We start from the raw sequence: 16587 nt of genomic DNA on the forward strand, positions 1-16587 counted from the left end.
CACTTTTTGACAGTCAACTTGGTCACGTTTGTGAGAATTGAACGAGTCCAATTGAAATTTCACCATCGATGCACCACCACCATATTACATCATGCATCCTGTATCGCTTTCATGTCACTCGTGAGAGCCACTGACACCGCTCTTGTGCAGCAGTTTCAACCCATAGAATGGCCGAGGACCACGAGTCAGTGACATACTCTTCCTACAATGCCCCCAGCACCCGACATCCTGTCGCGTTCTGAAACCATAGCTACTCACTTTCCCGCTCTCAAAGACCAATGGAAGAATCCCGAAGACATTCTCTCAATCCTGATGATAATCGGGGGAGACATCGTCCAAAGTGCACTGTCCCAACTCATTTCATCACACCCTAGACCATTCACTCCAGTCGCATTCTCCTTCGGCTGGGTCGCCTATTCATTTTCCGCCATTCTATCCGCCGTCGGCTCTCGACAACTTGTTCCTGAACCAGATTGTCGCTGTATCCTCATCGAGGCCAGCTCGGGCTACTCAAGGGATGTCAACTCTTGGGTTCTTTCCCGGCTCGTCCGCGACTACAAGAGGAGACATAACCAACGTACTGGTCTCGAGATAACATTCTTCGACACCGTACCTGACAAACAAACTGGTGTACCCGACCGCGATTGGGTATATTACCAAGGAGTGCTTGTCATCCTCCTCCAGATTGCGATCGCCGCTATACCTGGCGCCATTGATGGGAATTGGCTCGTCATGATCGTGACCTGCAGTGGGAACCTCCTCGCACAAATACAGGCGGCACTCCCACAGTGGAGGCAGGAGTTGTGGGGCGCTCGACAGATCAAGCCACGGAAGCAAGAGGTGATATGCCTCACAAAGGGTAATGGCAGCCCGTATGTGATGGTCATTCGAAGTTCGCAGGATCAGTTGAGGTTGGCTGACTTGGCGAGCGGAACGGAAGCAGCGAAGGGGTCAAGGTTGACTGTTTTTGCGACGTTGGCGCTCACAGTGTTGTGGTTCGTCCTTCTTCTCACTATGCAAGGTGTGGAGGATGGGCATTGGTATATGCTTGTGATTGGAGCCGTCGGGATGTTGCAGAACGTGATTGCGGCAGGAGCGCGTCGTGAACCTGCAGCATTAGGGTTTCATCTCAAACAACGCGTCACATTTCACTGCAAAAAGGTATTCGAAACACTTACAGAGGCAGAGAAAGTCGAGCGAAATGTGGGGCTCGACTTATTAGACGTCTTCTTTCCTGCGGGCCTAAGGGAGCACGAAGAGAAATGGAGGCAAGAAATGAAGGATAAGTACAGGCAAGAGAAGGAGAGTTTGAAGGAGATAAGTTATGAGAATGTTGCTACGGAGAAACAGTAGAACCGGTGGTATGTGTTAGGAACGCTCCGGGTACAAGACAGGGACGAATTGACTGGTCCAGTGGTCGTACTAGCCAACTTTGAGTCTTTAGTCCGTTGATGGCGGGAAATCAGGTGGAATTGAGGTTACTGAAACCACTTCTTCTTTTAATTTGAGGTCAGCTCGACGCTTCTGAATGCCACGGATTGAGTCGTGGCGGAGGCTTTCTTGCAATCATTTAGTTGGTTAGGGCAGATTCAGTCCTTTGAAATGACTGAGTAAAAAATGGCCGAGGCGTTCCTCATATTGGACATATCGACGACCTGAGCTGTGTTGATCGGACAATTGTTCTTGGAAGCACAAGGAATCGCATTGCAGGCATAATAACCTTCATATGTTCAGAAAGTCTTCGTCTTCCTCGATTATCAAATCAAGTAAAGTAAAAAAAGACGCGCCGGGGAAGCCAACAACGTTATTGTAATCGCCTTCGATTTTGCGAATCAACAGGCCTCCGAGGCCCTATAAGACGTCATAGCTGAGAGAAACCTCTACGGGTACCTAAGCTCACCTGAATCGCGAAACCACCTGCACGGTCAACACCTTCCCCACAATCTGCATACGCTTTCAACAGGTGCTGAGGGTTGTCTGCGAAGTAGACCAACGAGCGCTCATCGATCGAGCGTATAGAGTAACCTGGTGACTGAAGGACTGGGTATACTGGTCCAAGGATGGTTTGAACAACAGTAATAATAGTATGAGGTTGGAATACTGACCAAGGGTTACTCCGGTAACGACTTCGCACACACTTCCATTGAGATCCATGAGCATTCTAAGGTTGTCTTCCTTGTTTGACGGCTTCTCCAAGAGCTCTTGATTTACATCAGGAAGCACGCTATAATCAGCCTGAGAGGTCGAAGGTTGGGCATGGGTCAGGACAACCGTGTCCGCCGCGATAACGAGATCAGGAGGTTCGTCGGGATTTTCTGACTGTGGTGATCCAATTGACTTAGGAGAATTAAAGTATGAAAGTAGACACGTACCACGAGCCTTTCATACACCTCGACAGCCTTGTGAGTCGCTGTTGCCACCGGGTACTCGTGCAGGTCCTGGAAGGAATCTGTACCAAGGTCCTCCTTAAATGTTGATGGAGAAATCTCAGGCGATATGCCGAAGGTCTCTAGAATTTGCTTTCTTCGAGGACTATTTGAGGCGAGAACTATACGCTTGTCTTTGAGTTTCTTGATTGCAGGCAGCCCATGAAGAGCATGGGCGAGAATGTGAGAGGACATTTTTACACAGCCACGCCTGGACCGTAATGTCCTCCTTCGCTGACGTTGACCTTTCCTACACAATCAGCGAGAATGGTTATCATCCGACAATCACTGTTAATTGGAACTCCTCGTACAATGCGGCATGCTCTCTTCATATTCTCTTATCCTTGCCTCCGGTAGCGTATGTGGATCCGTATGAACTACAGACCAGCTATGCCGACCACTATGCGGTTCATTTGATTGGCCATCGTGGATTGGAGCTTCCAGCCATGGCAGTAGATAACCAGGAGAGCCATTTACTGCTTGACGTCAAGAAAGCTCAGGAAACCAATGAACCGTTAGATATACCAATCCCAATCCACTTTCGTTACGCAGCACTCTCCTCCTCCCACACGTACGGAGAGGTGAAGATACTCGCTCCGAAAGGCTTCATGGCTTGCTCTTCTCTGGAACAGGAACGCGAACAGAGGCCATCGCACGGTATGCTCTTCTCTACTACCTCGACTTTCTTCTCAATTAATTGCCCTTCAAGACCTTACGGTTCTGGATCTTCCTACCGAGTTTCGGTCCCTTTTCAGCAACCATCTTTCGGTCATTCCCATCTCCAAAGACGGACCTCTGTTCAGCACTCTGCGTGTACCTATTGGCAACCCCCTGCACATCACCCACGTTGAGTTGGGGACTTCCATCACCGTGATCGCATGCTTTCTCTACCTAAGCTGGTTGAGCTGGCGTACCAAAATCCGACTCGATGAACAAGAGAAGAACTCACGAATGAAAAAGCTGAAATAGCTGAAATAAGCTCTTGTGAACAGCAGCGTGCATCCTGCTGAGACAGTCATAGACCGTTTCAGCGATGTCGATTTCGAAGGCAGCTTGTCCTCCGGGCGCACATAGATTGATCATCTTTGGTGCCCACCTCTCTTTGGTTCTAGCACGGCCTCCGCGTACTGAACTTGGTGATCAGAGCACTGCTGAGCTTGACCGCAAGCGCTTTACTTTTCTCAACGCACGCATTCGAGAGAGTTGGGAAAAACAGTAGGCATTCTATTGTACTCCAAACGGGATAGACGTTGATAAGATATCCATAAATCAATTACGACGGTGATACGATAAGTGGTTGGGATCGATATGAGCAATGCAAGAGGAAGTGACCACGAGGCGCGGAGACAAGTACAGGCACAACGAGGAGGGCTTATTGGCCCTCAGTCTTCTTCTCAGCCTTCATAGTAGCCTCATACTGCTCCTGAAAGAATTTATGGGACTCTTCCAAGTAGGCTTCGGATTCGGCCCTATCAAAGCTGTAATAGCAAGTGGTTAGCGTAGAGATCGAGTCTCCGCGGGTACGCTCGAGAACTTACGCGATGTTCTTTCCTTTCATATGCATGTCAGGCTCCCTCAGCGCGAAGGGGTTGACGTCGGTTTTCCCATTCAGATTGGCCAGACTATGGTTGACGAACCGGTGGGTTGTTTCGTCAGAGCGTACGGCGTAAATGACGTCTAGAAGTTTGGCGTCTGCAGGTAAACGCCAATAATCGATAGCAATTTTCGGGGCAGGTAGGTCGGACCTGGATGGTGTATTTGTAAGCCTCGTTATATCTCGAGTGAAAGATACTTACCACTCCGGGACATGTCCGGCTTCGATATCCTTGATGCATTTTGTACTAATTCGCCTTTCTTGAGCTTTGAAGAATATCTAATATTGAACTAACTCACTATGTCACGACCGCCTCCTCTTCCAAGTAGCCCACGAAACGATGACAGATCCGGGGTGAGACCAGGTATGAAAGAACTAGATGGCAGGAGGGTAGTGCGTTGTCGTCAGATTCTCTTGGTCTCCATGATAGAACCTATAATAACGTACAGAATAAATTATAGAAAACGCCTTGGGCTCCAAGGATCATTGCACGGAAGAAGATCGATGGCTTTCGCAACGTCATAAAAGTCCTATCGTGGGTTAATGTCGGTCCAGCAATTGGAAATTAGCTTGTGACTCACATGAGATGCATTCTTTCATTCTCGGCCTCTTCTAAGCATGTGTGTATCCTACAAAGGTGCTGTTAGACCAGCAGCGTGCAACGAGGCATCGACTGAACACACCATCCATTGTCGCGGCGCTAAGGAGGTAGGCAGGGATAGAAACGGAAGGTTAACGATCGAATTGAAATTATGAGATGTTTATGTTTACATACCATAAGTCGGAGACTTGTCAGATGCCTTATTGTGGCAGCGACCATCCCAGGGACTCCTGCTATAGACTCCAGAAAAAGAATTCGCTGTGAGAAATGACACCGATTTAAAAAAAGAAAGGATAAGAAGGGGGCAAACGCATACGCTTAACCACGCTTTGTCGTCGAGTAGATAACCCTCTTTCCGGAGTTGAGCTAAGGTCATCTCTTTTCCAGGAGGAATGGTCCTGTGTTTGTATCCGGTAACGAGATCATAACCCCATCTGCGTTCAAAGTTAGTCTAAGGAAGGCAGGACAATAGCACTGGCTCACCTGCTCAATCTTACGAGGTTGACTGCCATTCGGTCTGAAAAACACGTCGCGTCGCGGTGAAGGACCTTAAAGAAGTCATGTAAGCTAAGCATATATTTCGTGATAGGAGCTGCAGTTCGAGCACCTCAACTGCTTTGAGTTCTTCGGGCGTGTAAACAGGATGGAATAAGACCCAATCACCGGTTACTACGGCGTTTCCATGTGCGTGGTGGGTCTCGCTAGTGGTGACAGCTGAGGGCCGTTGCTCTATCATTACGAGCTTGATGAGTATTCCACTGCGCATACCGAGAAGGAACAGAGCGACTCACGAAGATGAGGACCTACAGCGCTTGCTTGGGCCTTTTCGTCCGATAGACCATTCCTTGTCGGGGCGCTAGAGGAAATCGCCCTCCGACTATAGATGTGGTGGCGGGATTGAAAAACCCCATTAACATCAACAAGTTTCAGTGATCGTGCCAACCCTAAAGTATACTGGCTCGATATTGCGGGCGATGTACGAAGTATAGAGGTCTTGAGCATGTCAAGTTATGTATCGAAGATTTGAAGTTCTTTGAGATGAGATTGGCTTGTCGCGCGACCCAGGATCACTTTTATCTGTGATGTCAGCCGAATCCTCCCGAAAAAGCTGTCCAGGCCTTCCGAGATAGACCGATGTAACGGTGAATTCGGGTGTTTCTGGTCGGGATCCAAGAACCACTACGGGTAGACGGGAAAGATTAAGATGGATAGATAGATAGATAGAATACACAGCATGGTCCGTGCACAAGAGAGCCGCCGCAACTACTAGTACTACCCTAGAGCGAGCTCAGCCCTCTCTGGAGGCGGTAGACTATAGGGAGACCAGCAGCCCACACAGAACTTTAGAAAAAGTCAATAAGTTAGTGTAGAGTCGCAGTAATAAATTAGTAGCCATCACCGCAACCTGATCCGGAAACGTCGCCATCGCCGTCACTGTCGTTGTTGACATGTTGACACCTCCACTATCATCCCCACTGCATCCCCACTGTCATCCGCGTCGTCGTCAAACCACCGAAAGCCTTCTAGCACTTTTTGCTGCCACAAAAGCACCATTGATGAACAAATCTCGCCACCAAGTCCCATGAATAAATGCAATTCTTCAAAGCCTCAGTTTCTAAAGATGCATGGTACCCAGGTACCCAACAATAGTCGCGTAAGAGAGATGCGATGTTTTTTTTTTTTTTTCCTTCTCGTTTATACGCCCTATGTACATACATATGTAGCGTGTACTTTACTTTGTATTCTAACTCAGTTATGTGTCCTGTCTCTCGGTGTGTTTCGTCGCATAGGTTGTGTCCACCTGGGGTGGATCAGTCAACGCTGGTGGGCGTTGGAGCTTCGACTGGTGGGTCTTAGCAGGTAGGTGTAAGAGATGCGATGTTTATAGTTAGGAATCCTGGTCAAGCAGTAGCGAAGATAGAGGGTGTGGAAAGTAGGCACTTCGTCTATTTCGGATCGACAGGTTCCAGGCGGTCACAGATGAGGGAGAGTCAAGAGAAAGTGTCGATATCCTAGTACTGTAAGTTCTCACAAGTATTCGAGCTCAAATGATACTCTATTAATGGGCGTTCGGCGCCAAATCCGCTCAAGTATATAAGCGCCTTAAGTCTTCACTCTTCCTCCGGTGGTATCACAAGAGCCACACAAATTCCCTTTCGACTTTGTGTTCCCGAGGTTGGATCTCCTTTCCTTTCCTTTTCTCTCCTTTCGCACACCGAGACACAACAAAACCTAATAGATAGCTCTCTTACATTTCACATTGTACAACCAATATCCCAGTTTTGTTGTCCCCCCCCCTTCCCACCGCGCTTTTCAGAAATCGTATGGAGGCTCTGTGAACTCTAGCCTCGAGCACACCTGGCATCAAGGTAGTTGTTAATGGGTTGAGATTGGAGCGCTTTCAATATGCTGAATGTTTAACTATGAATTCAAGGGTGTAGAGGAACGGGACCCGGCAAACAACTCAAATGAGGACGCCTTCCGCTGATGTCTAGTACCAGTACCCTTGTTCCTAGGCGCATTCCTTGAAAATCGAATATTGACTCCCTGTAACGTCGATCATATCGGTTCCTAAAACCTCCTCATCCTGGGTCCGTCTAAGCTCCATCGACTGAACCTCTCTCGAAACACCTTAGCAAATCCTTTGCATCTGCCCCCTCGATCTGGTGGCCCTGAATCGTCTGTATCGCTCGGATTACCATCTCTCTGACTCGTTCGATCATTATCGACTCCAACGCGACAGGCCTCAGGCTCAGAGGTTTGTTGCATACATACATAACTATATACAGGCCCGTAGCTGAGGTATTCTCCAATCAAGGATCATTCTAGTAACTCGACATGTACAAATGCATCACCGCCGTTCCACGACTCTGACTTCCCATCGATCGATAAGCAATCGATGAAATTTCCAGCCCGCTATTAGAATGCCTTATACCCTACACGTCGGGCTCGGGGATCTAGCCATTACCAGTGTGGAAAGGGATTGATTGAATAAGAATAGGTGTGGCGCATTTCCTTTGCCGTATGCCAGGAGTCGTTCACTTTCACTTCTCGACTTGTCTCGACTTGTCTTGGGTAAAAGAACACTAGGTTTTTTTGCATTCTTCGCTCGAAATCTGGCAGTTTTCAGGTTTAATATATTACCTGGCACCTGACAGTGCTCGGATGAATGTTCCTACTGTTCTATTGCCAAGTTTGACACCTGCGGTGCGTGGTGAACATGCTCATGAAACCACAAAGTATGAGCCTAGTAAGGTCTAGTTAGCCGTTCATTTCTCTTTTCGAATGACGGACAGGTGAAATTATGCGTATAGCCGAAGGAATGGTGCAGTCACTAGTGAACTGCGCATGGATTGTGAACGTAAGAGGCATGGGCAGGGTCGGCAGCGCTCCTCTGGATAGGTTGCATGTTCTACATGCTTTACATGGTGGTGAGTATATACATATGCAGACAACGAGACCAGAATAACGACGCACAAGGATGCACACCCAATTGCAACAGGTAGGGCTCTGTGCAATCTGGAACTGCTCGACACCTATGTTTCTGATGCTGGCTAGTAGGCTTCGAGAATATATAGGTGACTACCGGAAGGTATGGAAGCCCAAGGAGTCCCAGCATGTCCTGAAAGGGCGGACGGACAATATACTTTCATCTTGGGGTTTTCAATTGGCTGACATTCGTTGGTACTGCCGGTTGGTGTTGACCATTCAATTCGATGGTCGACCTGTCCGATACACTTGCAAGCTGGAGGGCCCTTGATTTCGCGATAAGTACTAGTCCGCTTGATTCAATATCAAGGTAGCCTAACCTGTCAGGCGGGAACAAGACTTTAGCGAATCGATATACCGAGGATACCTTTGGAAGTTCGTGCTTACGGTTGTCGCACGACGGCAAGAATCGGTGTTGCGCCTATGCCCGTATCAAATCTACCGAATAGATTCGGAGATGACTTGAGAATTCGGTCGGTGGTTGTAGATGAGAACGGGAAGGAAGACCCCAATTTCAACGTCCTTATGTAGAACACCCTGAATATTTCTGCAGACTTGCAGACTTCTGGAGGTTCGAAAGTCCACGCGATACTGCTTGAACCATTCTTTTTCCGCCGGTGTAGTGGGCTATTCGAGTTCCCTCGGCAAGTACTTAGAAAATGGATGTCTTGACAGCCGGGTTTGCTTCTCCCTCGAACCTTCCTCTGGCCAACTGTAACTCCGAGGGTTGAAAACTCCCATGCAGAAGTATGATTTGAACATCAGCTCTCGATCGGGGTTCTGCGTCCACACCTCCTTCATCGATAACTAACAAATCAACGCATGACCTGTTCAAACATGTTCAATTCCTCCGAGATGGCTGAGTCAGTCGATACTCGAACTCTTGTCCGAATACTTGAATTTCGTGGTCACGTTCGACGTTCGACACCCACGACACAAGCACGTAACGTTGATATTGTGTCCTTGAGGTCCTAGGCTAGGCAGTACAATCACCGGAGATCGTTCAGCCTGCCTCGTGTACGCCGCATACGAACAGGTCCCATACAAGTATGTTGAAATTCGCACAGACACCCAGTGACCCACAGTTTAGGTATTCGATCGATACCGGAAATTGACGGTCCAGGATCGGCCTGAGTTGGTCCGGAGGAGGCTGGACAGAGGTAGGGAAAGCCAGGTTTTTGGTTCTGAAGATAAGGTTAAAATGCTAACGGTGGGAGGGTACGCGAAATGTAATGTTCCGGTTAAGGCAGTCGCGCTCCATTCCCTTCAGTACGTACATGTACAATCTGGAGTTGTACGGATCCCGGAAGAAGGTTGCATGGAAGCACGTCTTCCACTCGATTCTCGTTGTTCAAGAGGTGCCAAAGCAGAACTTCGGCCGGATGGAAAATGACGATCGCCGCAGGGACGGTGGATACCGTAACGACTACGAAGGCGCAAGAAGATAGAAGATAAGGATATATGAATGTTGATCATTGAGCTGTCACAAAGATGAATGAAGACACGTTGCCTGCTTTAGAAATCATAGCGAAAAACATGATTGTGAACAGCTAGCAGACAAGTAAGGTAAGCTATAGTCGATTAGCAGGACTGACTCGTCAATGTCTCCTTTCGCTCTGGTTGAATATGGCGTACGGTGGGAACTAGAAGCTATTCTTCCAGGAGCGCTCGATCGAGTTCATGAGAAAACCAGGAAGCGAGGCAGGGTAGTAAGGTTTGACCACAGATTCTGGGGTCGCTGTCTATTGGGGGTAAACAATTTAAAAAATGATGATGGCAAACAACATGAGGTGGCGCCGTGGGCGACTACAGAGATCGTCGGAAGGAAGATGTCGACCTCTTTAGATTTTGGCTTGAAGGTTTGAAGGTTTGAGTGAGGGTGGGCGCATGAATATAGGATCATTCAAGGTTCGACAAATTTGCCGGATTGAGTAGGTTACAATGAAGGATCGAACCGAGAATAAAAAGAGATGAGCGATAGGAACCGGGGGAAAGGCGGGAAGCAGCTGGTGAGGTGACGGCTGATGAATGGGTTTCTAGGATTTATTTGAGACCGAAATGAAGGAAGTCATATGGCAGGGAGTATAGGAGGATAAGTATAGCTGGAATGGACATTACAATCAGCAATGCACTCATGACTGGCCCAGAGGAGATTACGGAGACCCATAAACCGTTCCTACAGATCCAAGCCGTTGCAGGATTTTTTTCTAGAAGAGCGCAGCATAGAATCATAGATTGATCCAGTGATTCAGAAAAAACACCATGGGAGTTAGTTGTCGCTTGTTTGGCGAGCCAGGTATATTTTGAGGCTGCCGGCCCTGCCTTTGGTCATTGTCACTGGGCTTCCTGGGGTATCTCAATGTCGTACCCTGTCCAGGACCATTATGCCCCATGGCCTTCGCCTGCTGATTCTGTCGTAGACTACTCAGAAGCAGATTCGTTCTCCCAGACAGAGTCCAGGATTGGCCCAAGCCGCGTCGTCACTCGCGGTCAGCGGAGACTCGCTTCTCAACGACCATCACTCGTCAGTCATACTTGGGATCTATCCTTTTCTCGTTCAACACTCATTTATGTTCTTTATAAAGCGTTCCTCTTCAAGAGCCCAGTCACCGCTTATCATGCCAGCAACGACCACCACGACCAGTTACCCATTGACACCCGATAGCACATCCTATTCGCCGTACTCTACATATCATTCTCGTTCCAATTCGACCTCAAATCCTCGCTCAGCTTCTCCTGCATTGAGCACCGTTACATCCGTTTCATCTCATTCTCAGTCTGGTCCCACAAGTAACCACAACCAACCGGAGTTTCTCAGTCCATTCGATCGCAACTGCAATGCCCCAGCTGCAACACCTTCCCATACACACGACCTTCCTGCAACCTCCAATCCGCAAACGCGTCCAAAACAACGAAAACAGCGTCTTTTCAATCTCGATCGACGAGCCATTTGTGAATTCCATCTCAAATATCCCACTGCTCGGCAGGAGGACATCGCGACGAAATTCAAAGTCGAACGAAGTACAATCTCCAAAATTCTCAAACACAAAGCTAAATGGTTGAACGTCAAACCAGACGAGCAATTGAAGGTCGCAAAACACCGGTCAGTCATTTGTTCTTTGTTCTGTCCTCGGTTCATTCAGCTAACACGTCTCATCCATCACCGTATCCCCTATCGAACACACGATGGACCGCCCTCACCTCCTGCGTTCACCCTATCTTCATTCAACTACTCTTGTAGGCCTTCTAAATTCCCCGAGATCGAATCTGCCATGTTGAATTGGATATCGGAGCCTGCTACGACCCGCAGACCACTTAGTGACACACGTTTGCGCGAAAAAGCACTGTCAGTGGCCAATTCTTATGGTATTGGAGAAGACAGATTCAAAGCTAGTTCTGGCTGGGTCGAGAATTTCAAACACCGACATGGCATCAGGAATGGAACGTATGAAGGTTATGGAAGGAACGCTAAGATTGCGAGGGCATTAGGGATGGGTGTTGAAGGTATGGAAGATCTTACTGAACGAAACGTTTCCAGGGACGAGGACCACGCCGACAAGAGCAGGGATGACGACGGCGATCACGCGTATTCACCTGTCACCTCAACCACCCATCATGTCTTCAATCCGGCTGCGCTGAGATCACACAGTGAACAACACCAGAGTGTCACAGGTGCGCGCCCAGCATACCGTCGTGCCTCGTGGACAGACGCTACCGTGAACGATAATCTAAACGTAGATGATGATATAGAAATGGGCTTGCATTCCCAACAGACACCACATCTTCCCCAAGATCACCCTCATCACGGCCACCACTTTCATCCACCTAACCACTCGTCTGGACATCGTCAACAGCGATATCAGGATCATTCCCCCACCACATATCAACCGGATAGTTACTCTTACGAACGGCAGTCCCACACTTCGTCTGTACCTTCCTCCTCTTCATCGCAACACCTCAGCAACTACCCTTCTCACATATATTCCGGACACGAGATGCAGCCTGTTACAATCAATACAAATTTACCTCCCCCCGCAGCTTCGCAGACATCGCCCTCGTTGTCAATCCATCAAGTCCAACAGCTCACGCCAGTTGACAGAACTTCACACCCACCCCTTGCATACCCGGAGCCCCGTAATCCGCACCAACACTCGCCACCTGGTCCTCCTATGTCGCCTAGCGGTCGCCGTATGGTTCCTCAGATAGCCGCGGGACCTTCATTGCCAGGCATACCTCCGCTACCTCCTCCCCGATTGCCGGATAATTCACCTCCTTCACTACAAGATGCTGAGGAAGCGTTAAATCGGGTCATCTTATTCGTGGATACCTTGCCACCGGGACAAGAGATCTTGACGACAGAGCAACGTGATAACTTACATGACATAAAATGTGTCCTGTTCAATGCAGGAGCGGGTGTGCCCTACAAATAGTACCCTGAGGTTTCTGTCCTCGTTTTCACCCCTACCCTCACTTGTCTGACCCCAATTTCTCGTGGTTATCTGGTTGTTTTTCGCCGCTCGTCCTTTTTCCTAGTTCCTCGTTCATGTTACGTGATGGATTATCCGCTTTTATCACCAAAAATGTTCCAGTATTCTCCGCGAGGTGTCCGACTGGCGACGCGGACATGTTTCCTTACTCAAAACACCCTCATCGTTTTCTTACGGCGTAGTTTCTTCGTCTCTCAGACTCTCATCGTACTGTCATACGCATAACCATGTATCATTCTCGTTTACCCATGCATTTTCATCTAGCATCTGCCCAGTCTGCTCGCATTTTTCGAACCATATCATTACTTCAACCCACTACCCTCGTTCTCGTTCCCCTCAGTCGAATCCACGCTGTAATTTTATCTATTCCAATGTACATCCTTCAGGGTTTTTCCCTGTTAAAATCCGAGCCATTAGGTTAGTTTATTTTGTCTCAAGACTTATCGATACACGTTTTCATATAAAATAATCTACAGTCCTAAATTAATAACTTGTTTAGCCTAGTTCATTCGAATGAAGCCAGATTCGCAGGCCGAAATGTTGAATGTTCCACCATCTTAAGCACCGAGTCCAGACTTTGAAAACCTGGAATGGAAAGACTCCACGGATTTTGTGGCATCGTCAGGAGCTGAAATCACCATCACAAAAGCCGAGCGGGTTTCACGGGATAGAATCCTTTAATCTTAATTCTAGATCTTCTAATACTCGGTTCGGGACCGTTAAGATTTCCTCGCCGGTCGAGTTTTTGACCGATGCGTAATAAAAAAACGCGATCACGTGAGGGTCACGAGCTTATAGAATGTACTTAGCCCGCGTTCATTTCCGGGTGGCAGGGAGGATTGGTCAATCAAAAAAGAGTGCGAAGTAGCAGTAGGCCTGTAGAATCTATAAGAAGTACTTGTGTCTACTACTCCCAAATCAGTCTGAATGTCCAGAAACGCCAAATCCATTGCCACAACGTAGACATTAAAAACCACCGCGGGCGTTCCGTACCATCGGGCTGCCAGTATTGCAAGAAAGAAACAACAAAAATAAGATAATGGGAGGGTAAAATAGGTACGAGAAAGGCGTTGGACTACTAAATTTACAGGGGGTTGGGGTAATCTTTCCAAACAAATACCGTCCGAACAAAGAAAACATGAGAAAATAAGATATTTTGAACGCAATCGATATGAAAGAAGGTCTGAAGAGAACCCGAAAAATCAAGCGAAAGATAAAGAAGATGGCTTATGAAAACTCGAGTCAGGCAAGCTCGCCATAGAGAGAGTGCGATGACCTACATCTCCTCCGCCATTGAGCTCCACCCCAGACTCTTCATCAACGTGCATTCCGTAAGAGTCTCTGGCAGGCATCGTCGGAGGCATTTGACGAGCAACACTCCCCAATGGGCCAACCTCAACATGACTAGGGTTGGTGCATACCAAGTCATACGTCCTTTGGATGTCGAGAGCTTGTTCTCCAGCCTCTTCATAGGAACGACTGTATTGTTCCAGTCCCAAGATGCAATTCATGACTTCCCGTCGACCCAACTTGGCAAGCAACTGTCCGGCAGCAATACAACTGAAGAGCATTACTGCGGGATCCAGTTTCTGATCAGAAGTAAAACGAACAAAAGGTTTTATGGGTTAGCAAGCGAAGGCGTGACAGATGCTCGTTAACGCCATCAGAAGGAAAATTAAAACTAACCAAGTATTCATTCGAAGCGAGGACCCCGACCTATCCAAATCTTTCTGAGAATTTTTTCTTTCTGAAAAGTTTGGACGTACAAGAGTGGATATCCGCGTTGCACTTTCCACAGCCTCCATCGTAATTCTCCGAAGTAGCTCGTGTATATGCGCTTGAGTCGGCGCCATAGATGGCGGTGTTCCCACCCTTTGGAAGTCGTTCAATTCTTTAACACCGAACTCATCCGCCGCATTGAACAGAATGATCCACATAACATGGTATTGAGCGTCACTAGCGAAACGAGAGACTGTCTGAAAGTCACACATGAAGTCAGTCTAACTCATGGGAAAGAAATACCACCTTACCGTTACGAAATCACCTGAATAATCATTCATGTGGACAGTGACTTGTTCTAAAAATTCTGACCGCCAATCCCGCAAAGCCTTGAAAAAGCCAGTTAGCGTTTCGAGGGGTATGCCGTCACTGTCGGTCGCAGGTCTCCATAATGCTCGGGACATTTGACGAGCGGTTCTTGCCAATGAATGTGCAGCACGATAATACCCCTGGATCAGCCGGTTATATGAGCGATCGGCTAAAGAAAGTAAATGCGTACCAGAAACTATTATGGGGGGTTATAGAGGTAAAAGACTCGTCAGCACTGTTGTGCGGTCACAAATGAAAGCCGTGCTCCCCCGCTACATACCTCAAGTGATTCACGGGTAGATGGCGTACCATCCGTATTGATAGGATCCACGGTGTAGAAATCGATATCATAGTCGTCATCGTCGAGGACAGGTTTGCGCCGGTAATACAGCGAGCTATAGGCGTCACAGATGCACGCCATCCACCAAGCGAATATCAAAGTACCTCGCTCCTCGGTATCTGGTATTTGCCCTGCCACCGATTTATGGTTGATCTAAAATGAGTAATGAGAAAAAAGTAACTTAGGAAGTCTGAAGGAGGAAACGTAATTACTTGAAGGTCAAGAAGATGTCTCGTCGCCGCGGTCAACCAAAATCCGAGGAACGCTAAATATCGAGAATGTATCAGAGGCTCGGCCTGCATAGAACGAGAAAGGCCTACCCTTGGAGTCTCCAGGAGTTTCTTGGGAAGGGAAGGAAAATGGTCAAACGAGCTTGGTAGAAGAATTCCTTGGTTTATACTTACGGCTCTGGAGGGTCTCGATGAGAAGACCAATGACGACATGATCAGAGTTGGGCACTCGATGGACATGGAGGGCCTCCGCCAGTTCTCGTGTCCGATTAATGAGAGCTTTGGAGAAGTGTCCTTGGCCACCGTGGGTTTGGCGATCAGCCATCAGGAGAGGATGTTCAGAGAACTTGGACCCCCACGCAATCACCGTGGCCACAAGCGCGGGGTGTAGGGGCTTTTCGCCAACATTATTGGAGGATAGCTGTTGTTTAAGCTGATTACGGAATTGTGTAGGGTTGAGAAGCGGTAGCCGAGAATGAACAATTTGAAAGTAGACCTCCACCAGGTCGTATGCAATCCTGAAAGAGCGAAAGACCCAAGTCAGTAATGGCTGGAGGAGATTCAATAAGAAAGCATGAAACGACGGAGGGTAGAAAAAACTAGCAAAAACAAAACAAACGCATCGTGCCTTGCAAAGAAGATACATACTCGGACCTAAACTCGGTGTCTGCCAATTTCTCCGCCAGTTCTCCCCACTGTGTGTAGACTGGTCGATTTCTGTGCTGGGAAAATGGATTTGGATCACTAGACGAAATTAATAACCTTGTAGCGTAACACGGAGACGGGGATGGACAGAGGCTCACATGAAATGTTCAGGTGGAGAAAATAAGTATGATAGGACATCCCGAGTGGGTGTGTTTAATGTTATGGCCGGGATCAGCCCATACCTCATGGGCAAAGTCAAAGCACCGGATTGTAAGTAGATGGGAATATTTGCAGGGTCGTCTGTGGGCGAGGCTCTGTGAACATGTTTGTTCTTTTTTAGGGCGATTTATTGATAGCACGGTTGAAGAACCCTCACAATTTGACAGCAGCTGTTGCTGTTGTGAGGCTTGGAACAACATCGATCCTTGCGCCACTGCCATTACTAGAGTGAGACATAAAAGTCAGTCAGATATATAAGCACTGACTTGGACGGGGTGGAAGAATTTGCCCTGGGACGCCTTGCACTGGAGCCTGAACGTTTCTTCTCACTTGTCGCTTGCTGTACGTAGTGGCTAGAGGCGCAGATCGCGTCAATGGATGATGATTGCAACAGAGAGGAATTCGGATAACCAACGTGCAAGGATAGTTTTTCTGGAGGCAGTGCTGCCATAAGATGAGGTTAAAACT

At 48.0% G+C, this 16587-nt stretch overlaps 6 protein-coding genes across 6 annotated transcripts; 3 read left to right on the forward strand and 3 right to left on the reverse strand.

Annotated features, from left to right (window-relative positions):
* Nucleotides 1-207: 207 nt before the first annotated feature.
* On the forward strand, nucleotides 208-1466 carry E1B28_012513 (uncharacterized protein; the record flags this gene model as incomplete). Its single annotated transcript, XM_043157634.1, has 1 exon — nucleotides 208-1466. The coding sequence occupies one exon, from the start codon at nucleotides 208-210 to the stop codon at nucleotides 1351-1353; it is 1146 nt and encodes a 381-aa protein (XP_043005001.1). The 3' UTR covers nucleotides 1354-1466.
* Nucleotides 1467-1722: 256 nt separating this feature from the next.
* On the reverse strand, nucleotides 1723-2621 carry E1B28_012514 (uncharacterized protein; the record flags this gene model as incomplete). Its single annotated transcript, XM_043157635.1, has 4 exons — nucleotides 1723-1851; nucleotides 1901-2049; nucleotides 2106-2319; nucleotides 2373-2621. 4 exons carry the CDS (start codon nucleotides 2619-2621, stop codon nucleotides 1723-1725), a joined length of 741 nt encoding a protein of 246 aa, XP_043005002.1.
* Nucleotides 2622-2641: 20 nt separating this feature from the next.
* Nucleotides 2642-3627, forward strand: E1B28_012515 (uncharacterized protein). Its single transcript, XM_043157636.1, has 2 exons — nucleotides 2642-3083; nucleotides 3136-3627. The coding sequence occupies exons 1-2, from the start codon at nucleotides 2648-2650 to the stop codon at nucleotides 3393-3395; spliced, it is 696 nt and encodes a 231-aa protein (XP_043005003.1). The 5' UTR covers nucleotides 2642-2647; the 3' UTR covers nucleotides 3396-3627.
* A 171-nt stretch (nucleotides 3628-3798) lies between these two features.
* Nucleotides 3799-5664, reverse strand: E1B28_012516 (uncharacterized protein; the record flags this gene model as incomplete). The annotated part of the gene is made up of 11 exons (XM_043157637.1): nucleotides 5413-5664; nucleotides 5105-5350; nucleotides 4938-5055; nucleotides 4796-4879; nucleotides 4704-4720; nucleotides 4602-4649; nucleotides 4468-4550; nucleotides 4320-4395; nucleotides 4223-4267; nucleotides 3965-4171; nucleotides 3799-3904 (listed from the first exon to the last, which is right to left on the reverse strand). The coding sequence occupies exons 2-11, from the start codon at nucleotides 5194-5196 to the stop codon at nucleotides 3799-3801; spliced, it is 876 nt and encodes a 291-aa protein (XP_043005004.1). The 5' UTR covers nucleotides 5197-5350; nucleotides 5413-5664.
* A 4570-nt stretch (nucleotides 5665-10234) lies between these two features.
* E1B28_012517 (uncharacterized protein) lies at nucleotides 10235-13132 on the forward strand. Its single transcript, XM_043160820.1, has 4 exons — nucleotides 10235-10634; nucleotides 10696-11213; nucleotides 11352-11782; nucleotides 11861-13132. Exons 1-4 carry the CDS (start codon nucleotides 10470-10472, stop codon nucleotides 12538-12540), a joined length of 1794 nt encoding a protein of 597 aa, XP_043005005.1. The 5' UTR covers nucleotides 10235-10469; the 3' UTR covers nucleotides 12541-13132.
* A 667-nt stretch (nucleotides 13133-13799) lies between these two features.
* Nucleotides 13800-16147, reverse strand: E1B28_012518 (uncharacterized protein; the record flags this gene model as incomplete). The annotated part of the gene is made up of 11 exons (XM_043157638.1): nucleotides 13800-13823; nucleotides 13878-14186; nucleotides 14284-14313; nucleotides 14364-14573; nucleotides 14628-14825; nucleotides 14966-15178; nucleotides 15238-15290; nucleotides 15346-15366; nucleotides 15430-15773; nucleotides 15904-15999; nucleotides 16059-16147. 11 exons carry the CDS (start codon nucleotides 16145-16147, stop codon nucleotides 13800-13802), a joined length of 1587 nt encoding a protein of 528 aa, XP_043005006.1.
* Between the last annotated feature and the right edge of the window lie 440 nt (nucleotides 16148-16587).

This window comes from Marasmius oreades, chromosome 8 (genome assembly GCF_018924745.1).
Source record: "Marasmius oreades isolate 03SP1 chromosome 8, whole genome shotgun sequence".
NCBI classification, from domain to species: Eukaryota; Fungi; Basidiomycota; class Agaricomycetes; order Agaricales; family Marasmiaceae; genus Marasmius; species Marasmius oreades.